Source organism: Myotis nattereri (assembly GCF_964212035.1).
Source record: "Myotis nattereri genome assembly, chromosome: 1".
In the NCBI taxonomy this organism is placed as follows: Eukaryota; Metazoa; Chordata; class Mammalia; order Chiroptera; family Vespertilionidae; genus Myotis; species Myotis nattereri.
The window spans coordinates 212,712,639-212,739,772 of NC_138075.1; the positions used below are offsets into that span (position 1 = coordinate 212,712,639).

At 38.3% G+C, this 27,134-nt stretch overlaps 1 protein-coding gene across 4 annotated transcripts in view; it reads right to left on the reverse strand.

Moving 5' to 3' along the window:
- The window catches only part of PCDH7 (protocadherin 7), a 431,570-nt gene that overhangs the window by 395,864 nt on the left and 8,572 nt on the right, over window positions 1-27,134 (reverse strand). Inside the window, exon 2 of one of the 4 annotated variants that reach the window (XM_081087576.1) lies at window positions 24,469-24,932. The exons of the other annotated variants lie outside the window; for them this stretch is intronic. Within the exon in view, the coding sequence (XP_080943702.1) occupies window positions 24,897-24,932 (36 nt within the window). The 3' untranslated portion in view covers window positions 24,469-24,896. Of the gene's footprint in view, window positions 1-24,468; window positions 24,933-27,134 lie in introns of those variants that run through there. 4 annotated transcript variants of the gene reach the window in all.

A 27,134-nucleotide genomic window follows, 5' to 3' on the forward strand; every position in this document is an offset into this window, starting at 1 on the left:
ACTCCAAAACAAGTTAAGAGGAAGACAAGGGACTGGTTGTGTCAACATCTGGGTCAAAGTTCGGTGACCAGTTTCTGGAGCCACCAGTCCACCCAGAGTCTTGCCGGGAGCTGGTCCATGCTTGCTGTTTCAAGGGACCTGGCATATATGGCATACTGTTCTTAATATGTTTGCTCACCTTCTTGGCGCTGTGTGTTTTAACCAAGGTCACCTCTCCGAGAAAGGTTGTTTCCCCAGGTAGGAATTTTTCCCTGAAGTCAGGGAGGGGATGAAACTCCTTAACTAAGTGCCAGGTGGGTAATTAATCACTTTAACTACAAACAATCATGCTTAAGCTACATAATCTTTACTCCCTGGAATGGAGATAAGAAACGCCCTAACCTTTGAAATAGAGATTGATAGGATTGGAATCAACTGGTATAAATACAGATGTAAGAAGACAGACAGAGAGAGAGACAGAAATTGGCACAGAACCTACACAGAACGTTCTCTAGGGACAGAAGAACTTCACTGGAGAGAACATGGCAAAAGATCCTGGACTGAACCTGACTACAGAAATTGGCAAAAGAACCTGACTGGAGAACCTGGAGAACCTAGCAAGAAAACATGGACACATAACCTGGCTGGAGATCCTAACCAGAACTTCGCTGGAGATCCAGATCAGAACTTGGCTGGAGACCCTGACAAGAGAACCCGGCTATGATGATCCACTGAACGCTATCTCCATGTCATTCCTTCTTCGCTGACTCCGTCCACACCTTTGGGGACCCCTGGACCTGCTGGGGCAGGACCCCAGCAGAGTCTGACCTTCACTACAAAACAATGACTCAGTAAGGTCTGCAAGAAGAGTCGGTAGCAAAAGAGTCCACGTCTAATGCTTACCTTGTGTTTTAACATTCTTCACATTCACCTCAAAAGGTAGCTTTGAACATTTATTTTGAAAAGAGGCAATATTGAGGCTAACTATCCAATTATAATTAAATTTTCCTTTAAGTTTCAGGTTCAGAACTGAAGAGACAGCAAGTAGTTGCTGTTGCATCAATTTCTTGATCTGCTGGTGTTGGAAAAACTGGTGGCCTTGTTCTGTTAGGCTAAGAAAGTCAACCAGTACAAAAAGAAAAAAAAAAAAAAAACACAAGATAAAAATGTAGCTGAACAAACATACTATATGCCTATGATGTAAGGTACAGTCCATTGTTCCTAGGCCACAAACCTTTACAGCTTATTCCTGTAATAACTACTACCGGCAATTGTAACACATGGTAAGAGTAGAAAGTACCTAGACAAACTTTATCCTCAAAGACAATCGTGTTATTTCGATTTCCTCTCTAATATGAATTAGAGAACAAACCATATTCTACTCTCAAAAACCCTATGGCCACAGGTTTACTATTTGAAAATAAGGGGAAATCACATTTTAAAAATGGTATTGGGTAGAAAGGAAATTGGGTGGCAAAAGTATTTCTCTTAATTTTACTCTCCAAATCTTTGTTCGGACAAATGGAAGATATACCAGTAAATACCTGGTAAAAAAAAAATGTACTGTTGTGACATAAAAATATTGAATTGAAGCTCTTTAAAAAATATAATTGTCTAGGTGAAGTCTACTATGCCAATTCAAAAACATTAGTATTAAGCACCTACAGAGCACAGTGCTTAGTTCTGAGGGGGGGACACATTCATTAATACATTTCATAGGGACCAAGCAAGATATATATGCATTCATATTTAAATATGTCCAGTGTAGGAGCATCCACATAATATAAAACTTGAGTCCCAATTATAGAGCTTACAAACTTTCTTTAATTCTGCCCCCCTACTATGATTATTTCACAACTTTCTAAAAGATAATGATACAGGAAATATTTCCCAGGATGTGTGTGAGATTTTAAGGAATGTTTATCGCTGAAAAACAGAAGAGAGACTCTTAGTCTCAAAATATTTCTGAGATCATTAATCCTTTAGCACTCTAATCAGAACAGCCTAGCAAAGGATATTCATTAAATGTTATCACTTTTGAATATCAAAATGCCTCAGTAAAATCTTCACTAAATGACGCTCACTCAGAAATAATTGAATCTGTATAAAATTAATTTTAAGAAATCATTTAAAAATGTTTGGATGTAAAGACAAAATTATGAATGGAATATACCTCACAAGGATATAGAGGTTGGAAATTTTTAAAAAATTGTCATTTTGCTCCAGACCACCCATACATCCAATGATTCTCGACTACTTTGAAGTGACAGTTCTAATATCTTAACATGACACACATAGTCCTTAGAAGTGGCAACTCTACCTTTACTGTACCATTCAGTTTCCATTCCATCCCAAAAGGCATCTCTAAATGTTGTACTTAACTCCTCCTGTTTTCCTGTGCAGAAAGCACCTGCTTGTCCTTGAAGACTGTCAAGGTTACCTACTTTGCAAGGTCTTTCTGCATCCCCTAAAACATTAGCGTCTCCCTTTCCTCCCACATTAGCTTGCCCATAAATGCTCCGAGTGTTGAGGCGGTTTGCTGATATGGCCATCTCTCCAACTATACCCAAAGCTGCTTCCAGGATGGGAACCGTTTCATATCTTTTTTTTTCTTTGTATTTTCTATGCTTGGACCAGTGCCTGGCATGCAGCCCCCTCTCGATAACTTGGTAAATTAATGAATGGACATAAGTGGATAAAGGCATATAGTAGAAAACAGCAGAAGCAGATACTTACTATATATTAATATGGCGAACAAACATAAAATATCTCTGAGGAGGAATGAATTTACAGATGTAGTTCTGACTTTTTCTCTCTTCAAATTCATACCCTGTGTTGACTTTTCCCTCTGTATATACATAAGCAGATCCACAGACATCATTTTCTCATGGACGCAGGGAGTTGAATGCTAATTTAAGCAGTGATTCATGGTTGGCTTTGAATATTTTCTATTTCTCACCCTCCCCCCCCCCCGCACCCCCCCCCCCCCACACACACACATACCTATCCTGTCCACTGTCATCCTTATCCATTGTGATCATATTCTATACCCAGGAGGATGGCCAATATAGATTACATTTCTGTGGATCCCTTTCTCTCTGCCTTACAGCTCAGTTTGGCCAATGGGAATTCCTGGCCTAACTAAAAAGAGAGGAAGCAAAAGGTCAGAGTATTTATTCCTTGATTCCCAGCTTACAGAGCAACTTGGGGCCAGCCCTCACCAAATGCTTCCCTTTTTCATTCCATTAACTTCTCTCTCTCTCTCCGTCATATTTAGCCTCAGGGTGGAACAAACTGGCTGTTCCTCACCATAGGGCAGAGCCCTGTACCTTGGCATTACTGACATTCCGGCACCATATTTCTATGTTATGAGGGGCTGCCCTGCTTTGCAGCATCCGTGGCATCTACCTCGTAGATATAAATAACCTGAGCACAGCAATTTATAATTTACAGATTACTTTCACCTATTTAATCTCATCTGAGCTCCATAATGCTATAAACAGATATTATTAGAATACTTATTTGTACAGATGAGAAAATGAAACCCATACATAAAGTAACTAATAAACCTGGACCTCAAAACCCTACAGAGCAATTGTGTTACCTACAGCATTTTTTCTACCCAAGTCATAATCTCATTTCATACCGGCTTTTGTAAACATTTATTGAACTAAACTTCCTTATATTACTATTGGCCTAAAGGCCAGTGTTTCATCATCAGAGCTATTGAGCTTCATATGAAATGGAAAAGTCATAATGGAGTTCTCTGGGCATTACAGTCATGCACTGCTTAACCACGGGGGTGCAAGATACTTTCTGAGAAATGTGTCGTTAGGTGATTCCGTTGAGCAAACATACTATATACCTATGATGTAAGGTATAGCCAATTGCTCCTAGAATACAAACCTGTGCAGCATGCTACTGTAATAACTACTATAGGCAATTGCAACACATGGTAAGCATTTGTGTGTCTAAATATATCTATACACAGACACGGTATACTAGGAATACAGTATAAAGGTTAAAAAATGAACACCTGTATAGGGAACTTGTCATGAATGGAGCTTGCAGGACAGGAAGTTGCTCTGGGGGAGTTAGTGAGTGAGTGAATGCTAAGGACTAGGACATTACTGTGCACTGCTGTAAACTTCACAAACACTGTACACTTAGTCTACACTAAATTCATAAAAAACATTTTCCTTTCTTTAATAATAAAGTAACCTTAGTTTACTATACCATTTTACTTCAAAAACTTTTAACTTTTGACCCTTTTGTAAGGAACACTTCTTAAAGCACACCTTGTACAGCTGCACAAAAATATTTTCTTTCTTTATACCCTTTATTCTAGAAGCTATTTTTCCTATTTTAAAGAATGTTTTATTATTTTTACTTTTTAAACTTTTTTGTTAAAGACGAAGACACAAACACACACATCAGCCTAGGCCTACAGCGGATCAGGGCGATCAATACCACTGTCTCCCACCTCCACGTCATGTCCCACTGAAAGGTCTCGGGGCAGTAACACCGCGCACCACGGAGCTGTCCTCTCCTGTGATAGCATGCCTTCCTCTGGGATCCCTGCTGCAGGACCTGCCTCAGGCTGCTCTGAAGGAGGCATCATTCTTTTCAGAAATGCGTTTATGATGGTTTACTTGGTTTGTTTTGTTTCTTCTTTCATCATCCATTTGCTTGTAAGTAGATAATACACCAGGAACATTACCCTTTATTAATGAAAACCATTTGGTGTGTGTGTGTGGGGGGGGGGAATCTTGTATTTTTAAAACGTTTAAAGGATATTACTGAGGTCTGCAGAAGCTTCTGCTAAACCCTTCACTATGAAGTTTCTTGGGGGTTCTTCTCTTTCTTCTCCTGCGGTTCCCTTTTCTCTGCCTCTTCTTCGTGATGCACTCCTATTCCAGTTCCAACTACTCTTTATCACTCAGCTGCTCAGGAACTATTTCTGGGAGCTTCTCAATGCCACCCTCCTCCACACACAAGTGGAAGTTGCTTGCCATCTCAATCACAGCCTTGGTTTTTGCAACCTCCTCATCTTTGGCAAATCCTTTAAAACCATGGACAAACACACTGAGTGTCTTCTTCCAGATGCCATTCATACAATCCTTGGTTATATTACCCAAAGCCCAAGCAAGGTTCTTCATACAGTAATAGATGTTGTAATCCTTCAACACTGGCATCCCCAGTGGCATCAGTGTCTTCCTCGGTGGCAATAGTCGCCTGGGCAAAGGTCTTCCTCAAGTTACAGGCATTAAAAGCTGCCATAACTCCTAGATCCTTTGCTTGGATCAAAGAGAGGGTGTTGAGAGAGCAAAACTAACTTACCATTGGATTGAACATCACCATTAAAAGGAGGATGTCAGGAGCATTAGCAACAATAAGCAACATTTTGAAAGGTATGTCATTCTCCAAATAGTACTTTTCCATCTTGTTGGCAAAGCAATCCAGGAGAGCATCTTGGAAGAGGAGCCCTCTTGACATTCATGACTTCCTGTGACTCCTGTGGCCCCCTGGCCTGTGTGCTTAATGCTATGTTTGAAGGCCCTGGAGTTCTCACTGTGCCAGATTTCAAAGGGTTTCAATTTGTAACCTACAACATCACCTCCAAGGAAGATAGTTATCCTCTCTTTAAAAGCTTTGAACCCTGGCATCGACTATGCCTCTTTATGGATGAAAGTCCTTTCTAGCATCCACTTCCAGAATAGGGACATTTTATCCATATTGAACATTTGCTCTGCAAGTAATTTTCCTCCACAATAAGCTTATCTAGAGTTTCCAAAAATTCTTCAGCTGCCTTCACATCAGCACTCACGACTCACCACTCACTTGCATGTTATGTAATGAATAATGATTCTTGAGTCATTTAAAGCACCCAGAGCTAGCAGTAAATTCAACACCTTAGCTGAGTCTGGCCTTTCCTGTTAACTTCTCAAACAAACGTGCGTGTTTCTGGCTGTGATCGTCTTGGTGTTGTGAGTGGTACATTTCCCCATGTCTGATGGGGGGGTCTTTGTCAAATTTTTGCTCGTCTCCTTGCCTTGAAGGACACAGATCCTTTAACAGCTTTCATCACTTTGTTCTTATTTTTCAAGATGTGGCTCTAGTGGAATGAGACATGCCTGGCTGGTGAGCAATCACCATCACGGACCTTCTCCCTTCATAGTCCTTAGTCACCTTTCGTTTTATTTCCAGGTCAATCACTGGACATGGCCTCTTACTGGCAATATTAGCAGCAAAATTTGTTTGTGTGGTGACCATGATGAACAGCACAATATGAGATTAAGTCACGCACAAGAGAAAATGATGCAATCAAGAGACACATTAAATAGGAGCTATATGAGGCTGTTGCTGCCATAACACAGGATAGTGGCTTACAGCAATTTTTTTCTTTTTAAGTATAAGAATAGAAATACTATAGTATAGTAAATACAGAAACCATTAACATAGTCATTTGTTATCATGATCAGGTGTTATGTATTGTACATAATTTTATGTGCTTTACTTTTATATAATTGGCAGTGCAATAGGTTTGTTTACACCAGCATTACCACAAACACAAAATGTGTCGTGCTCTGATGTCACTTTTTCAGCTCCATTATAATCTTATGGAAACCACATTATATATGTGGTCCATTGCTGACTGAATCATGATTGTGTATTAAATGTGCATAATATAGTCATCTATTATCTTTTTTGCCCCTTAGAAGAATAATGTTGCAGGCATGTTGTATTGATAATTGCAATCCTTTTCAAAGATAATATATTCTGAACCTCTTCTACAAAAATGATCACCAGTACTAAAATAAAAAAAAAAAATTCCAGTCATTCTCATGTATTTAATCATTTTATGTTAAATTAAGAAAGATACGTAATGCATTTCAGAGTTTCAGAGACGACTTCTATCTTTCCACTATTCTGATTGCCACCACATGTAGTGTAGAAAATTTGGACCTATTAAAAGTTGCTTATTGGTACAGAGACATAATCTGCTTTCAGACTTTCAAAAACTCATGGATGTCAGAATAAGTGTATGGTGAGAAGTTCAGAGATCAGAAAAGCAACAGGTAATGTCTCCACTAGGATGTCGGCACACATTGATAGGTGAGAATTGGTGAGACCAAATCTTTAATCCAGAGTCAACATTTCTTTTTCTTTCTTTTGGAGGGGCACACTACCTGGGATTCACTCTCTCCAAAGAAAATATGTATATCAGAGTAAGCTGAATGCATTGACTGAGCTATGACTGAGTAGTCCTTTCTAAATCAAAGCATACTTTTTCCTCTGTTGATAAATACTAGTCCAATCATGATTAGTATGGGATAAGCTGTGGCAGTTAGAGATAGGGGAATTATAACTGGTGCCAGATGCAATTACATCTTCCTGCCTTCCAGGGAGCCCTGCCACTGTGCTGTCCCTCTGGCCACATCATTGTCAAGCCAAGTCCTAGGGAAGAAAGATACCATCCTTTATTGAGGTTTTCTGTGTCCCAGGATCTGCCCAGGATGCTGAAGCCCAAAGAGGAATAATATCTACTATACCTCAAGGCTAGTCTCACACCCTCATTGCCTCTGGTTGAGCAAGTTGGCCAGACCCTGTTTAAAAACAACATAGTATTTGTACATAATGGGCATTTAATGAGTTTAATAAATAAATAGTTTGTAAAAATTGCTCCAGTCTTATGCTCCTATTAAAGTTAAGAGTGAAATCACTAAATTGACAATCATATTACTGGGCACATCTCAAAATATTTAAGATATATATTTTTATTTATTTCAGAGAGGAAGGGAGAGGGAGAGAGAGACAGAGAAATGTCAATGACAAGAGAGAATCATTGAGCAGCTGCCTCCTGCACACCCCCTGCTGGGGATGGAGCCGGAAACTCAGGTATGTGCCCTTGACTGGAATCGAACCCGGGAGCCTTCAGTCCACTGAGCCAAACTGGCTAGGGAGAGACCTTTTATTTTACAGAAACAAACAAAAAATCAAACAAACAAAAACAGCAACCTGATCACTTCAGCTTTTTTAATCCTTACATTAAATACAAATAAATTATTTTCAGGGAAAGGTAAGATATAGTATAGGTAAAAATAAAATATCTATTTGATGTTAAAAGAAAATGTTGAGATTACACGGGGGGGGGGGGGGGGGGGAGAGTGCCCAAATAATATTCTGTGGTTTATAAAATGTCGTTATTGAATTTTTAGAATGTTTGCCTATCACACCTACAGTGAGCAGAATACTAGCCCCCACGTTCTAATCCTGGAAATCTGTAAATGTGTTAACCTTACATGGCAAAAGTGAGTTAAAATCACAGATGGAATTAAAGTTTTTAATGAGCTGATCTTAAAATAAGGAGATTTTCCTGGATTATATATATCCAAGTGGGCCCCATGTCATCACAGTGTCCTTAAATGTGTGAAAGAGGCAGAGGTGGTCAGAATCAGATATGAAAAAGACTCTACCAGCCATTGTTGACTTTGAAGATGAAAGAGGGTCGAGAGCCAAAGAATGCAGGCAGTTCTGGAAGCTGGAAAAGGCAAGCAAGGAGATGCTCCCCGGGACCCTCCAAAAGGAAACATAGTCCTGCCGACGCATCACTTATAGGCCGATGAGACCCACTTCAGACTTCTGACCATCAGAGTATGACGAAATTAAGGTTTGTTGTTTAAACCACTATGTTCCGTATTTGTTACAAGGGCAATAGGAAACTAATACAAGATTAAAAGCAGGCCAGGAAGACACCTGGAAATTTATGATTAGATGTGTAAGCCAAATTTCTAGTGGACATTAATTAGTCTTCTGCTTGTATGCCTCCCTTTTCTTAAACGCAGTTCAACGTTAACCATATAAAGCATATTACAACATTGTATCATTACGCAGATGCTTTTAGCCAACACGTTTTAAAAACCATAATATAAATTGCCATAATGGAGAATAACTCAAAAATGCATTGAAATACTTTAAGTACTAAGACACATCATAAATCTTGTTCAAATGATTAATTACACTGCTCTGTTCTGATTCGTGAAATAATTCACCATGGATACCAATGGTAAAATGGCCTGGATTACTAAATCTTCAAAAGCCCACTGCAATAAACATCTATTTATGATTTACTAGAATCGACCCAATGAAAAACTTGTAAAAGAAAGAAAGGGAGAGTAAAAAAAGAAGGGAGGAAGGGAGGGAGGGAGGGAGGGAGGGAGGGAGGGAGGGAGGGGAAAAAAGGGGGGAAAATAATTCTCCTCCTCCATCAGCTGGAATGTTTTTGCATCAAGTCAATTTCCAATTCCTGTGAATAATTGCTGGTAATATTACCAAAACAAACCACTAATATTCCCTGGTGTAAATCTACTCTTGATAGACTATCCCAACCAATGTAGTAGCTCAAACCACTGACCTGAGAGAACTATACAGGTTCTGCAAGATTTTATACAAAGTAAATGGGATATATTTCAAGAATAGTTACAGAAAATAAGGCCTCGGGTGAATAAAAAGTTGGCAGCATAAAACACTAGGAAACAGATGCCAAAATATTAAGGGTAGGATTGCGAGCTGCACTGTGACACCCAATCCAGAATTATCTACCCCTCTGCACTCCTTCATGTCACAGGCCTCCGACATGAAGCTAATTCCCAGAAAATCAATCCGGTTGTTCTCGCAGGAAGTAACCTCCTTTTAGAGTCTATTACTATGAGGCTAGACAAGGGCATTTTTAAAATGTGGTCCTTCTGTCTGCTGCTTCTCTCTAATACTTTTCAGAAATGATAGAACTATAATTTTTTAAATATATTTTTATTGATTTTAGAGAGGAAGGGAGAGAGAGATAGAAACATCAGTGATAAGAGAGAATCATTGATAGGCTGCCTCCTGCACACCCCCTACTGGGAATTGAGCCCACAACCCAGGCATGTACCCTTGACCAGAATTGAACCCAGGACCCTTCAGTCCTCAGGCCGACACTCTATCCACTGAGCCAAACCAGCTAGGGCTAGAACTATAATTTTTAATCTATTTTTTTTAATCATCTAGGTTAGGGTTATCAGCCTGTGTTATTTCCTAGTGGTGAGGGGCTTACAGATAGAAATTTATTCTAGGATTTAAAAAATTATCTCTAGAAGAAATGTGTATATATATATATATATATATATATATATATATATTTGAGTAATTAACCCTAACAGCCGGCATTGGCACTAAATAAGGAATACCATTATGAAGTGACACCTTTAAGAGATGAAGAGACCAAGAATGGTAGAAAGAAAAGTCAACCAGGATTACTTTGTCTCCAAATATTTCCTCTGCATCCTGGATAATGTCTCATATAAATCCCTTCATTAGAAAGCCTCATATCAGGGTTTTTTTTGTTCTCCCAGAATCCTCCATAAATAGAAATATAACTTGAAGAGGTGACATCTTGAAAGCTGTCATCAGCCAGTCACTTAAGCAGGATTATCTGAAAGCCAGTTGATAACAAGTACCAGTGCTTACAGAACACATGATAGGTGCTCCACTGAAAAAGAAGAACGCTAAAGGACAGGGAAAGCACCTAAAAATAAACGAAATTGTTCAGAGAAGTCAGGGCTATCACTCTTTTGACAATTAAGCATAAAGTAAATGTAAGGTGTAAAAACACACTATTACCTGACTATTCTAAGAAAATGTAACTTGTAACATGACTCAGGTGAATTGCATTTTCTAAGATGTTGCCTTGAGAGGATGTAAACATTCCAATAATCTTGCTATGATTCGAGGCATTTATATAACTCTCTTGGAAATTACCTTGCAGCATGGGTCCCTTTTCTTTCAGTCTCTCCAATGACAGTAAGAGTTTCCATTTGAAGGTGGTTTGACATCAGAAAATTACTAAAAGTCATCCAGAGCTGAGTGTGAAGAATTCAGAGTGAACAGTTATGTAAGTTTAGTTTGGGGTCAAAATCATAAAACAACTAAAAAGCAGTAAGGCTAACTGAATTGCTCATTAACTGGTTCTAATTTTAACAACTGGAGAAAAATATCCATTAGAGATGCATAGAAAAAGCAAAAACCTGTTGAAATGTAAAGAAAGATGGGGTGTGAAAAAAATACATTCTAAATCAGCTTCAAGGAGAAAAGTTAATGCCCTAAGGCCAAGGCTGTGAGATGAATGCAGGACTGCTGCAGGAGAAAGAAATTAAAGCTACATCGTATGTTCTATAAGTTCCTTGTGAGATATTTGTCAACTAGAGGCCTGGTGCACGAAATTCGTGCATGGGTAGGGTCCCTAGACCTGGCCAGAGATCAGGGCCAATCTGGGCCTTCTGGCTGTTGGCTGGGGCCTTCCTTCATTCCACTCCATCCCCTGGTGGTCAGCACACATCATAGTGAGCGATCTAACTCCTGGTCTCCTGGTCAAACTCCTGGGGGGACACTTTGCATATTAGCCTTTTATATATATAGACTAGCGGCCCGATGCACAAAATTCATGCAAGGGGCTCAGCCCTCGCAGCCCCGGATGCCTAGGCCCTCCCAGTTTCTGCTGTCTCGGCCCTCACAGCCCCACAGACCCGCCCACTGGTCTTTCTGGAAGGTTGTGCCACCATTTGGTCTAATTAGCATATTAGCTCTTTATTATATAGGATTGTCAACCTCCCTAGGAATCAGCAAGTCCTTCCCAGGGTACCTATCACTCCCATTGTAACCCTTATCATACTATTTATGATGATTTCTTTACAAGTCTATCTCCTTCACAAGCATGTGAGCTCCTGATTTCTATTCCTAGTACAATTGTTAAGTCAATAACTGAGGGTTAAATAAAGGAACATACAGCACTCATTTGGACATGTGATTTCGGTAGTCTTACTGAAGGTCCCTCCTTATGTGCAACCATATAGGCTAGTGGAGATAACATGTTAGGCAAACTTCAAATTCTACTTTTGCTTTAATTTTTAGATATGTGATCAAGGAATATTGAAAGCTCTCTGGTAAAGGGGAAAATTCCAAATTTGTAGCTAGAATCTGAAAACTTCAAAAACCTTCAGTGTTTAAAACACTCTTATCACATGGCTGCATGATGACATCTGACTTCCTCTGAGACAGTGATACACCTCAGTCAGGTTGGTGGAAAAAAAGAAGACAGAGCAAATACTAAAACTTGCAAGATGCCACCGGAAAGAAAAGAGCAACACCTCGGACTATCATAAACTGACTGCTCTGTAGAAGATGCTAAAGGATCAAGACTCAGATCGCCTCCGATCTGATGTCTTCGGGAAGACTGCCACATGCAGAATGCTCACTTTGCTTCCATCATTACTCCAGCGACCTTCCTCCACAACGTGCAATCTAATGAGATGATTAATACAGTGGTCCCCTCCCCTTCCCCCTTATCGGTGAGTTTTCTTTCTCTGGTTTCAGTTACTCAGGGTCAACTGCGGTCTGAAAATATGAAATGGAAAATTGCAGAAATAAAAAATTCATAAGTTTTACATCTTGAACTCTTCTGAGTAGCATGATGAAATCGTATGCCATCCTGCTCGGTCCCACCCAGGACGTGAATCATCTGTTTGCCTAGTTTATCTGGGCTGCGTATGAGCTGCCCGCTGTTTAGTCACATAGTAGCCACCTAGGTTATCAGACTGGTTATCAGAGAGAGAGAGAGAGAGAGAGAGACCACATTCACATAACTTGTTACAGTATAAGGTTATAAGTCTTCTACATATTATGTTTTTATTTTTGTTAATCTCTTACTGTGCTTCATTTACAAATTCAAATTTATCATGAGTATGTGTGCATAGGAAAAAATATAGAATACACAGGGTTCAGTACAATCCATGGCTTCAGGCATCTACTGGGGGTCGTGGGATGGATCTCCCAAAGGTAAGAGGGAGCTATCTGAAAGCAGCTTTCAAAAATGCCAACATGGCCCCAAAATTCAATGCTCACTAAACTGATTTATTTTTTGTTTTTAACTGTTCTAAAGTGGAATGGATTTTGAGCTTGTGGGTGTATATGCCTGAGAGAGAAAGAGAGAGATGGAGGGAAGAAGGAAGGATGGGGGGGGAGAGAGAGAGAGAGAGAGAGAGAGAGAGAGAGAGAGAGAGAGAGAGAGAGAGAGAGGAGTTAAAGGAACACAGGAAGTTATGTTTTATTCTTTAGCTCTTTCCTCAGGACTTGATATTGTTTTTCGGAGCATTTCAACTATAAGTATAATGGGAAATGTAGGCAATCATGAACGTACAGAAAGATAAAACTTCCTATCTACATTTCCATAGTACATATATTTTTTCCTATCTTTTGCCTTTGATGAAAAAGTTCCTTCCCCACACAATTTTTTTTTCAATTATTCAATAAAAAGGCCCAGCAAGAAACCAGCTTAAATGATAAAAAATAAATAAGTCAAGCATTTTTTTGAACCCCTGATCAAAATCCTTCATTTTTTCCCCCTTTTGTACAATGAGACTCTCCTCTCTAGTTCTGAAGCGTAGTTTTTCTCCTTCCTTCAATAAGACATTTCTGCTGAAACTCAGAGAGAGAAAATAATGTCCTCAATTCTCCTCCACAGATGAGTGCTAGGAATAAAATGACAACATAACACTGCTATTTTTTGTAATGAGGTTCTTTTTTTAAATATTAATTCTTCTAAGAAGAAAAACGTAGCTTCAGCTGTGCCATCATCACTTCATTTTTGCTTACTCTCCTTCATCCTCCCCCAAGATAGCTTATTCATAATATGTAATAGATATGACATTCATTAATATCCAACGTTTCACTGTTTGATTTTTACAGTTTCTTACACTTCCCATGGAGTTTTGAACAAGTTATAAAAATGAGATCAAGAAAAATTGAGTAATCTGCTCAACATTAGAGATCAAGACCAAAAAAAAAATCTTCTAAAATCTGCAACTTCCTCCCAGCCAGGACTGTGCCACTAATGTGAAGGCATATTATAGGGACAGTCATGCTTTTAGATGTAAGGATCTTTCTGCATTTCAATGTCTTTTATGAAGCATAATGTGGTGCATAATGTCTCTTTCTCATTCTAAACAAAATAAAATGAAACTTCAGAGCTCAAGTGGCAGCACTCCTTCAGTGATGCTGATGCTGGAGATCAAAAAAGCACCACACGGGTCCGCACTGAACACAAGTCGCACAAGTTTGCGTGACACAGTAACTCAGGACGAGAGATGTTACTGGATTTCCTTTGTGCAGATCACTCTCATTTTCTTTGCATGGCATCTCTGCAGCCTAAAAAGTAGAGCTGAGCATTTCTGATATAGAGAAATGTACGCAGATATGTAAACATGTAGATTATAAGCATACTATAAATTAGTTTTTTACAAGCCATGTCTGTTCTTCCTAAGGTACAGATGCTATCCTATTACGGGTAACTATACCAAGACATAGTGGGGACATAAGGCACTACAAGGATCACATCATCTAATAATTAGTAAACCACTGTATAGAAAATATTTGAAAGCATAAACACACAGTAAAACTAAATTCTACCTTAAGCCATTGCTCAGGCTACATAAAGCCTTTCTGTTATTATAAATGCTTGTGTGCCATTAGGAGTTCCTGCCTTGTGTTCTAGCAAAAACCGTTCTTTTTTCTTTCTTTCTTTTTTAATCAAAGAACAATAAAAAAAAAAGTTCCAAAACAATACCTGTGAATTCTCAAAAACACATAAGCATGCATTTTTATGACTTGCTTACTGTGTACGGTAGGTAGTCATTTTGCTACTGGAGACTGGAAACAATTCCCACTAGTCTAAGTGGGTAGAAAAAAACTCACAAAGTGTAGCCAAGAAACACTTTGCCAGAGTGATAAGAATATATATATATATATATATATACGGACCAACTCATGGATTTCACCAGGTCTTACAATGTAGTTACCCAAAACACACTGCATTCTTTGTCTTTTCTTTTTTCCCCTCCCTGAAAGCGTACCAATATCTATCTACATTGAAGTTTTTAAATTTGTAGCTAATTGTTGGCCTTCAGACACTAAATTCAAACAGGTTTTCCAATGCAAACCAAACTGTGCCAGCCCTTACTTCCCTTACACTCTACTGACCTAGTCATTTCAGAATGTACGTGTGATGCGCATAGGTAGCAGGCAAATATCCAACACTGATAAATTTCTACAGTAGTTTGGCTTTACATTGAAGTTTCCAAATGGAAGATAAACTTTTAAGTGAATGGGTGGTCTGTGGGGCCCTGTAAGAATTCAAGCGAGGCCTGGGGCGGATTAATTGGGTTCCTTTCAGGTTTATTATACTTTCTATTTGTATAAAGAAATAACTCCAGTGCTGACAATATTTTTAACACCTATTTGTTAAGGAAACAAAACTCTATGCATTCTTAAGTTGACTGTGGAAGCAAAAAATTGATTCACTGGTTTTGAAGCTTAAAAATTAAAAATCGTACTAATACTACTAAAATCAGATCACAAGGGTACAGAAATATTATATAACAAAACCCAGAGTTTTATTGCAAAGATTCATATTTGGGGACATCTATAATTGTCCAAGTACCTTATAATAAAAACTATTATCAACACATTAAGAAAACACTGTCATAACAAAACACATGGTACACCATTATCGTCATAAAAAGTCAACTGCAGATGGGCCCCAGGTGGCACTCGTCTGCATTTTAGGTAACTGGAAATGTGTCACATACATAAATACATATAAAGTTTAAGTAAAAAGTAGAATGATAATATACTTTAAAAGAAAAATCTGTAAAATGACGTAGGTCATATTGTAATGGAAGGTTTAATACTGAGCACCTAATTTAAAGAAAACCATAATAAGTTAAAGAAAATATTTTATAAGGAATGCACTTTGCTTTCTTTCAAATATTGCGAATGTTCAGAAAAAAAAACTCAAGAAAAAAGATTTTTTTTGTAAGAAGCAAACAAAATGTACAGTTAATAAATCTTCTAAATTTTGCTCTCTATAAAAAGGCATTTCCTGCCCCAAATAAAATGTCAATTCATAAAAATTAATGAATTTTTTCCTGTGATTAGTACAATAACACACAGAAAAGACTATGGGGAGACTGAATGAAGTTATTAAAATAAAATAACAGGAAAAAGGAAAAAAATATGAAGTGTTCCCAAAGCGCAGATGGATAGAAGAAAGGAAATGCCTAGGAGTCTAAAATCTACTTTTCCAGCTTTTGATTTGCACTCTGATTAAGATTTAAAATATTACTATTAAAATTTTTTTCAAGAACTTCGCAGGGTTGCCATACCTATTGAGTGAGTTGACATATGTGAAATGTTGACCAGTGTGTAGAACATAGAGTGCAATACCAGTTTACTTACTATTATTTGTGTATTATACCACTAAAATTGAACTTCTACAGGGGAAGAGATTTTTGTCTGCTTCGATTATTGCTATTTCTTCAGTACCTTGCACATAATCCAATAATTGGCATACAATAATCACTCACTAAGTATTTGTTCTCTGAAATGTTAACTGTACTATGTATGTGTATGCACTGTGTATGCATGGGTATACATGCATAGGAATATTATACATACATACACACATACTAGTTTGTTATTACAGATCAAATAATAAAGAGGCAAGAAGCCTAGCTGGTGCACTCCATCCCCAGTATGGGGTGTGCAGGAGGCAGCCGATTGATGTTCCTCTCTCATTGATGTCTCTCTCTCTCTCTCTCTCTCTCTCTCTCTCTGTCCTCTCTCAAAATCAATAAAAAATATTTTTTAAAAAAAGAGGAAAGAAAATTTTGTAACAAAATAAATGCTAATATTTTTGACCTAATAGTGCATTGGCTTGGAAAAAAACAGCATTATCATCTTTCATTCCTAATGCCCAATAGAAATGCTACCTCTGTATTTAAAATTCATCCTCATTCACAGTTAAATACACTGAAAAGCAGGTTAAGGTGCAATAAAAAAAAAAAAAAACTTTAAATTTATGCCATAATTATTGCCATTTCCTTGAACAAAAGAGCTGATTAACTTGCCATTTTAATACAGGGGGTCAAATGTAAAATTAGCTCAGGAAGCTTAAAAAAGGTGCTTCTTAGCAAAAGTCTATTCAACTGCTATGGCCCATCGCCTAGAGATTCTGACCAAAGGACAGAAAGGGAGTTTCTCTTCCCCACATTGATGGGTTTACCCTGTATCACCCTAACAAAGGGATCACTCCATACAGTCCATCGGACCCACATATGGTTCCCAGGCTACTCATTATGTTTTATCACATGAATGTTTAATTGTATTAGGAAAATACAAAGGCACAGTAGGGAAAAACCCCCCTCAATGTACCCATGGATTTGTGTCCTGACACAAACTGTATGAAGAGTCACTCTGAGTGTGGCGGCTGACTCCGTTATGTGCTTGGCAGTTTCGGTATGCCATGAGAACTGGATCTCTGTCCACCCATGATGTCACTGTGTGTGACAATCCACCGAGACTGGCCCTTGAAAAGAGGGATTACTAAGCCCACCTTATTCCTGTTCCAATTGACTCCCGCCCCACTTAACTCCCCTGCTTTTCATTTGGACTGTAATGCCCAAAATTTACTAGAAATTTACGATTTAATTATTAATAGCATCATTTTCAAAGGCCTTTATCATATTTGTGGAACAATGTTTGACTATTTTATATAAATATTGACTTTACATTAATTAATATGCCTACATGCACTTATTAATATACCTATTAGGCAAAATTAAAATAACTAAGATGTTACTTAATATCACGAATCCCTGTGAAAGCTGAACATTGCAGAAAGCACTCAGTCCATAAAGTTAATATCGTAAGCTAAAAAATGAAGCTCAAATTTTATGCGCATATATGCTTGTTATGGACTCATTTATTTTTTCCCCATAAGTTATAGCAATGGTACCAGTTTTTCATCAGTTCCAACAGTACATTATAGGATTGCCTTTTGGAGCTGATCTGAAAAGGGAAAGGTTCTTTCCTTCCTCCCTCCTCTTTTTCCCTCCTTCCCTCCCTCCCTTCCTTCCTTCCTTTTCATACCTACCTGCCTACAAATGTACAGACTGCATGTGATAAATGACAGACTCATGAAGAAATGATCGTCCAGTCCAATGTGTTCTTGTTTGGACCCAGAATGGACTCTTATGGACTGAACTGTGTTTCCTCAAATTCATGTTGAAACTCAGTCTCCAAAGTAAGTGTATTTGGAGTTACATCCTTGAGGAGTTATTATGGTTACGTGATGTCAAAAGGGTAGAGCCCAAATCTGATAGAAGTCATGTCCTTAGAATAAAAGGAAGGGACTCCTGAGTTCTCTCTCTTCCACCTTTCTGATACCTTAACCTGGGACTTTTAGCCTACAGAACTGTGATAACAAAAGTTCTGCTGTTGAGGCCACTAAATCTATGGTATTTTGCTCTTGGGGTCTTAGCAGACTAGTAAAGACTCTCTCTTCTAAGCCTGTAGAGAACACAGAAGGTGTTGTACACTAGAACCAAATTCATACAAAGGCGTAAATATGTGCATGAAAATCGATCAGGACTCCTCTGCTAAAAAGTCCCAGATGAGGAGAACGAAATATGTTGGTGGGGAGTGGGCTACAGGGAGGTGCAGGCCTCTGCTGAAGGTAGACGGCATGGGATCCAGGAGAGGTTCTGTTTTGTTTGTCCCCAGTTACATTTGTCACATAAGCGCCTGCCCCCTGGAGATGTTAGGAGTAAGTGATATTATGTGGTAGACCCCTTGGCAGAGAGACTGGCGAAGAAAAAAAGCTCAATAAATAATACCTGTTAGCTTTAGAGGTTGGATATGAGGAGTGAAGGAAAAATTTCCAAGAAATATTGCATGGAAGAAAAAAAAAGAAGACGACTGTTAAAAAGTGATGAATTTTTTTAAAAAGTGTCAAAGTGAATAATATCAAACTGTTTTCAACCTTTCCTAAACTATTTGCTTCACAGCAATATGCTACTTATCTTTCTCCACCACCGAGATGTCAATAGGCACTGGAAGAATTTCTGACAGTATCCAGTGCCTCTCCGCCTATGTGGAGGCACACACTTGCACCTTGACCTTGACCAGGGCCAGATTACAAATAAAATAAAATGAAAAACTTTTAAGCACAGGAAGTAGTGAAAATACTCCAAAAGTGTAAATGCACCTTCGGCAGGGTTTGGAGAAATTCATGGAAAACCAGAGACATGTTACCTTGCGTTGCAGTATGTTGCTTTACAAAGTTGCAGCTGTTGAATGTGACCCCCCATAAACCCTGTCACGTAATCAGAGCAGGAGTTCTGTAAAATGACAGAGGACGAGTTCCAGGGCCTTCAGGACTTGAACAGACTGACTAACCAAGGTCACGCCGGCCAGTGAGTGACAGAGCCAGGCAAGAAGGCAGATTTCCAGGTTGTCTTATCCAGCTTCAGTTTTCTATTTTGCCAGAGGCTTTCGAGGGGAGGACCAATAAGCAGAAGCTAGGAATTTCGGGTGCTCTAAATGTGGAATTTTTTTAAAAAAATACTTCATTAATTTTTACAGAGAGGAAGGGAGAGGAATAGAGTTAGAAACATCAATGAGAGAGAAACATGGATCAGCTGCCTCCTGCATGCCCCCTACTGGGGATGTGCCCACAACCAAGGTACATGCCCTTGATTGGAATCAAACCTGGGACCCTTCAGTCCACAGGCCAACGCTCTATCCACTGAGCCAAACCGGTAAGGGCTAAATGCGGAATTTTTATAGCCTGGTCCACCCACTGAAGCTAGAATTGGGAAAGGGGAAGTGTTGACAATTCAGGTTTCTGGGCTATAGAACAGACCTTCTGGAACTCAATTTTCGAGAACTGAATTAAGTTAGGATAATATACAAGGACTTGGCAATCATGTGAGAACTATTTTGATGATGGTGGTCTAATAATAATAGTAGGGAGAGGTGAGTCTATTGGCAAGCAGTGGTTGCATTTTTTCCTTCTTTGTTTGTGTTTTTGTTTGTTTTTTCTTACTTCCAAAGTACAAGGGTGAGAAGATGAATGGAGATAGAGCAGTTGGGCCTGATATTCTAAACTGAAAGCAAACAAACAGAACAAAACACCTGGCTGACATGGGAGGAAGTAGACGGTTACCACTTTTTGACACCGATCTTGCAATCCTATTAAGCTATGACATTTAGTGGCACCCTTAGGCTCAGCAGGGTCAGGGCCAACATTCAAGGCCACAAGCATTTGCCTTTGTCAGGCCTGAATACCCTGATATAATCTCACCTTACCTCCAGCAGAGTTCTGTCCTCTGACCTACGGAAGGCTGCACTCCCTCCTCAAGGCCCTACTGAGAATCACCATTTAAGGACTACCACCCTTTGTGAGGTGCTGCCCTAGTTATCTGCTTAATGCAATTTACACCAGGGTGTGCCAGAGACTGAACAGGGCTCTTTCGGGCGTCATTTGCAATTCAAAAGAGGTGCTCTTTGGAATGCTGGGCAACTAAGGAGTGCCTTGAGTTGTGAAGCCTTTCTTAGCTCCTACCTCACTGCTGACCACTCTAAAGTGAGGGCACATTCCCTCTTGCAGACCCTCTGTCCTTAGTTAAGTCAAGTACACGTTTCATCTTTAGAAGTGACTGCTCGCCATGCGCAGCCAGAATGAAATGGAACCTTCCCCTTCATCAGCGAGCGTGGGCTGGCACACCGAATAAATGAATTCCTGCAGGAATATACACACTGACGAGTAGAGAGACTCATGCTGGCATTCAGGCACATACACAGGGTGGGGCAAAAGCAGGTTTACAGTTGTAAATGTGCAGAACACAGAGTTTATTCTTGTATTATTATTGATTAGTTAGTGCATTTTTTCATACAAATAACTGTAAACCTACTTGAGCCCAACCCTGTATGCTTCCCACAGGTAAGGATCTCTAGAACAACACTGAAAAACCCATGTTGGCGTGCTTCCTCTTCATCCCCCCTCAGAAGTCTACTGCATGGCCAGTGCCGCCCTTACTTACCTTAAATATTTGCTTTAGTTTACTAGTTTTATCCTTTTTCTTAAGGGTATGGTGTTTAGAACAACACCAAGAAGGAAGGAGATAAAATCAGAGAATTGTTCATTTGCTGTTGAAGCAAGAGTCATACCCCACACAGAGAAGACAGGGACTCTAGCCAGCACAGCAGGCAGCCTTTAATCACAAAGACATGCACCCAGCAGGGAAAGAATACAGCAGTTAGTGGGCTCTTGGAGTCTGACAGGAAAGTGGCCACACCATGGTCCAGGGATCCAATGTGGATGGATCTGCAGGCTACCTAGCACCAAGCCCAAACTCTATTCATTTGCTCAACAAATATTCATGTGTCTCCCATCTGCTGGGCACTCTAGTGGGCCCTGGGACATACCATGATGGACAACAGACTTGGGGTGGTCCCTCTAAGTTTCATGTATCCCTTGCCTTGTGTGTATTATTTTTGCACTGTCCTATCTCTGAAGGCAAAGACCTTATTCTAGTCGTTGTTTTAATTACATCCTAAACCTTGCAGTGTATCTTAAAGACACAACTAATCAATTCATTCCCTGTAAAGTGATTGGCTAAAAACAATCACACGTATTTTTTAAAAAGTATTTTTGCAAAGTTACAGATAAAAGATTATTCCAGAAGAGATCTTTTAAATTTCAGAATGACTTCCTAAGGACTTAGGTCCTTTTTTAGAGAGAGCTTCAAAAATGAAGTTAGGTTACAGTGAATTACCTTTAATTCTTCTGGGTTTTTTTGATCACCTATGAGGTTGTTGTTTATAAATCAGATTAATTAGATCTTCAAATGACACCCACAGCACTTCCTTTTCTGGTAGTGTGAAGTGCTATTTATGATGCGAGAATGTCTGAAAAACTGGAGCTGGTCTAGACAAGTCTTTTGGGGAGATTTTATCCAGATAATCTGAAAATACACCATCTTCAAAAGCACAAATTTTGAAGATGTTTTCAGTACTCGAGTTCTGACTGGACATTTTTTCATAGACGTTATAAACTTCTTAAGCAACTCCACCAGAGTTATGAAAAAGCTGTTCATTAATTCAGTTTCCTCACCTCAGAAAAAAGAAAGAGGGTAGGTTTTTTTCCTCACAAGATTGGTCTGAGGAGCACATCAACATTCATTAAATTCTCTCAAATTTAGGAAGCATGATGCAAATATAATCTGTCATTTTTGTGCTCTGTAATCTTCTTTATATGATGATATTAATTCCATAAGGACAAAGACTCTTAGATTTCTTTGCATACTAAATATGAGTGAGAATGTCAGCTGTACTAAAAAAAATAGACGTTATCTAAACCAGCCTGTAACATTCTTATCTCCTTCTTAATGAATTAATGTCTTGCTGTTTAAAATAAAATGTCCAAATGCTAAAATATGTAGGGTGATGGGTGGTGTGTTCTGAGTCTATCTCCATCTGACCTCAGCCACCTCCCTAAGTGGTCATAAATTCCAGCATTCGCAGAAAGGCTGTCCAGGAGGCAGCGGGCGGGGGAGAGGGTAAGTCTGTGCAGAGGCAGGACCAATGGTGAGTGACATATTCAAAGATTTAAAACAAAAAACAGGAAAGATAACAGACTTCTCAAAAACTTTCTGCTGTTGATAAATGCTACTGTAACAGTATGCTGTTGATCATTTAATTCAGCTTAATATAGACTGAAATCCTTGGGAATGTTAGTAATTTTTTGTTTTGATTTATGATGTTTTTCTAATGTAATGGTAAATCACCATCATGTTCCATCCCAAACAATCTAGAATGGTAGTTCTCAACCCTTGCAACTATTACCACAATAAGACATTTTTTTTTTTTTTTTTTTGCATAGCAACCAAGAACAGGAAAACACACATGCACACAACACAGCTGAAGCATAGATTGCACAACATTTACTCTGATGGGTGACATACTCGGAATTTTTCTGCTTTATTTCATGTCACTCAAATAGTGGTAGACTCACAAATTGACTCATGCCCCATTAGTATGTTATTGGAGTTTGCAAACTGCTGCCTTAGAATGTTCTTTGTGAAGGTATTTCTAAATATTGCCTCTCTGCAGTTGCACATCAGATTATGCCCAAATCCTGGACTTTGTTGTCCATAATTTGTTTTTGAATTAATGTGATTTGTTACAGGATTCAAAGTTTAAGGACATCTAAGGAAGCTTACTATTTAAGATGAAGAAACGTGACATTTCCAAGAAGCAGAAAGTGGTAAGGATTCTTTTCACCAGCTTCTTACCTGGTACGCTTGTCCTTGTGCTCAAAATAAAGAGCTGTGGATAACTGGGTTTTGTTCAGGAACTGTACTATAGTCTCAATGACATTACTGAAATGTTCCTTTAAAAAAAAATTAAATCAACAGCTAATAAGAGTAAAAAGCCTGAAATATATACCATACATGAGAGTTATATGTGCTAGAGTGCATTTCCTAGCACTCCACACTTTAATACTGTTCCAATATTTATTTATTTTGCTTAAAGGGCTTTGGTATTGACTATGATTGACAAAAAAAAAAAAAAAAAATCTCAAAAACCTGGTCTTTTTTTTCTTCTTCTTTTATAAAAAAATAGTTTTATTGATTTCAGCGAGGAAGGGAGAGGGAGAGATAGAAACATCAATGATGAGAGAGAATCATTAATCGGCTGCCTTCTACATGCCCAGACTAAGAACCGAGCAGCAACCCGGTCATGTGCCCTGACAGGGAGTGAAATTAGTGACCTCCTAGTTCAACCACTGAGCACACGGGCTGGGCTATCTGGCATTCTTAATCAGTATTTTAAAACTTGGGGGAAACTTTAAAAGGGCAGATGATGTGGTATATGTATTATAAAACTGTCAAACATACAATATGAAACACTTATTTTATGGCACATAAACATGTCTAACATAACAAACAGAGACATAAATATACAAACATACAGGGACCAGCCAGAGGACTCCCCAACTTACCTAGAAAGTCACTTATACAACTAAAATCCGACCACTTGCTCTCTCAACAGTATGTAATATACTGTAACATGCTGAATTCTCAGAAGCTGCTGGAATTTATGTTATCTGACATCAAATAGAAACAGCTTTCAGACAAATGCAGTTCACAAAAACAGGAAGCCACGCATATTCCTTCTGAATGTGACCACGGAGACTTCAATAAATCCAACTGAAAGGCCCTAAATTTTCTTAAGGACTTTAACCAAAAAACACCTTGAACATTCTATAGATACTCTGGTTAGTATTTCAGGATTAAGGAAAAGCAATCCATTGGCAGTGCCTGTGGTAAATACAAAACTAACCTCTGCAATCTGACATACAGCCAATACTTTGCATAAATATTGCTGGAGGCTCTGGAATACATGTATAGGAGTGTGCACATGCACGCACACATACACACACACACAGTGGTATTTCAAAATGCACACACAGAATGAGAGAGACCCTATCTTTGACTCTAAGAGAATTATCTCACTAGCCTGGAAAAGGCGGTGATCGTATAACACTTGAAAAATATGGATCAATTTAGGATTTTATTGAAAGTCGGTATTTAATGTATTAGACAAAGACTTAATAGACTTAAATTTCCCTAGGTTCGCACAACGCCAGAGTCTTAAAATTATGGTTGAAATATGCTGTTGGATTTTTTAAAAGACTTCACAATTAAGTCCTGCTAACCACTTCTTTGAGAATGGAATTCCTGGCGATTTAGAGACATCCATTAGTGGCACATTTCTTTATTAATACTGTTTCTTTTATGTTTATTTATTTTAATACTATTTTCCTTAAATTAAAAAAAATAAACTTGAAAATCAAATGCACAACAAGTGGAACGAGCAGTGATTGGCTGATATCCCACGGCCAAGGGCAGGCTCCAGCAGGTTTCGGAGTAGCAAGGTCATCAGAGTATGGTGCATAAAGGAGCATCATATTAGAGTGGAATTCAGCCAAACACAGTAATGTATGGAGGTGGACGCATCTGAAAAAAGGAAAACAAAGATTTATGCAGGTACAAAAAAAAAAGCTGTGATGAAGAAATTTCCCCCAGCGTCTTATGCCCAATCGGAATGCTGTGGTAGAGGTTTGAATCAAAGCAGAGAATTTTTATTCGCAAAGTATGTTTTTGTAAATCATAAATATGCTTAGGGGGAAAAAGTTAACTTGTCAGATGAATCCTACTTGGAAACTTGAACAGGTTTTTTTGTTTGTTTGTACACAGCATTAGAGTTCAATACAAACATCACTAAATTCCTTGAAAATAAAGCTTTATTCCGCCTTTAAAACATTAATTCACCAGAAGTGATAATTAAGATTAGTTTTAGTGGTTTCATCTCAGTTCTCCCACAACACTAATGCTAAATAAAGCAGTGTGTAATGTTCTGAAACAGAGTTCCTGCTTTAGAAAAAGATTCTAAAGGCTTTTAAAATAAATAAGAAACGCAAAGCTGACTCAAGACATATATAAAACGATCTTACTATTTCTCTACACTGGTAGCAAATGAATGGATGGGGAGCCCTGCTATAGTCTAGAAGTTGGTTATATACAGCTTACACATAAAGCTCTAAACAATTATTATACTAATTTTCCTATGTAACCTCCATCACCACCCTCTCCCAGTGGGGGGCGGAAAAATCATGTTACAATGTCTAATAGCATTGGTGGCAACGGCAAAGCAATGGTTCTGTCACATTATATTTAGTTTTCAAAACCGTTTAGCTGTCATTTTGAAAATAATAAATTTAGTCATTTATAGTCATTAATATGTAAATTTAGACTCTAATACACTAGATTTGTTAACCGTTTAACAAGGAAACGATCCAACTGAAAAACAACAAATGTCACATGCACCTAAAAAATTTGCTAGAAAACAAATTTAGGGGGAAAATTAGCTCACAATTGTACACGGTGGGGCAAAAGGAGGTCTACAGTTGTTCGTACAAAAAATATAACACAATAATTAATAAATAATAGTACAAGAATAAACTGTTTTGTGAACTCACAACTGTAAACCTCCTTTTGCCCCATCCTTGCGTTAAAGGTGCTGCTAAGATAGAAGGCAGGAGCCCAGTCGGCAAACTGTAAAGGAGTACAGAAGCCAAAAGGAATCATCAGCATTGATGGAAAGGTCAAAGATGATCCCAAACAGAATGCATGCAACGTTTCATACGTAAAGTCTAGAAAGCTTTTATTAACGTCCTTCACAAAGATGTTTTATTGAGGATGTACTAAATGCTAGCTAGGTACTTACATCTATTGTTACTGTTCTGCTAAAATTAAACATTCTGTCAACTAACTTGTTGACTATATGTTCCTTTAATGTATGTCAGCAATGCCATCTTTCATAAAGGCTAAAGAAATACTAACTCCTTTGTAAAAATCTATAAAACTTGAATTACAATTTGCCCGATAAATGTATAAATGAAAGCTAGAACCTAAAGCAGAATGATATTCTATTTTGAAAATGTCAGGCTACATACTAAATATATGGAGTTATACATAGATAAATAAATCTCAACGGGTTTCTGACCCTATTGAAATATATACAAAGAAAGTTACAAAAACTCAATTTTTTTTTCCCCCTAGAGGTGGTATGAGAATAGAAACGAACACTGGACTCTGTATTCTATGACTTGTACTCTAGTCCACATTGTATCCTGATTGTCTTGTGATTATAAAGTTAAATCAAGTTAGTTTTCCATGCTCGGCCTCAGCCTCCTCGTCCATGAAATGAAGGGACAGGTTTAGTTGATGTTTTTAAATTTTGAAATGTGATGACTAGTGATTTCAGATATAGACATTAAGTGGTTGATTATATATTATTTCAGTTTTGTGTGTGTTTAAAATTTAAATATTTTCCACATATCAATGTATGGATACCACAATGAAATAAAAGTCAAATGGCGCCATAATTGGTTAATATGAATACATCTGTATGTGTTTGTGTGGGGGAAGGTGCGGAGACAGAGACACAGAGGGATTTTGATATATACCATGTGCACACTTTTACATGTATGAAATATGTAATTGCTCAAAAACAGAAAGGGAAGAAGAAAGAATGATTTGGCTAAATTTTCCCAAGTAATGATGTACTTAAAAATCTTTCAATTGACTTTGTGGTTTTATGTCTAAGTCGTTAATTGACTTAATATAAGTTTGGAATAGGGTTCAAATTGTCATACT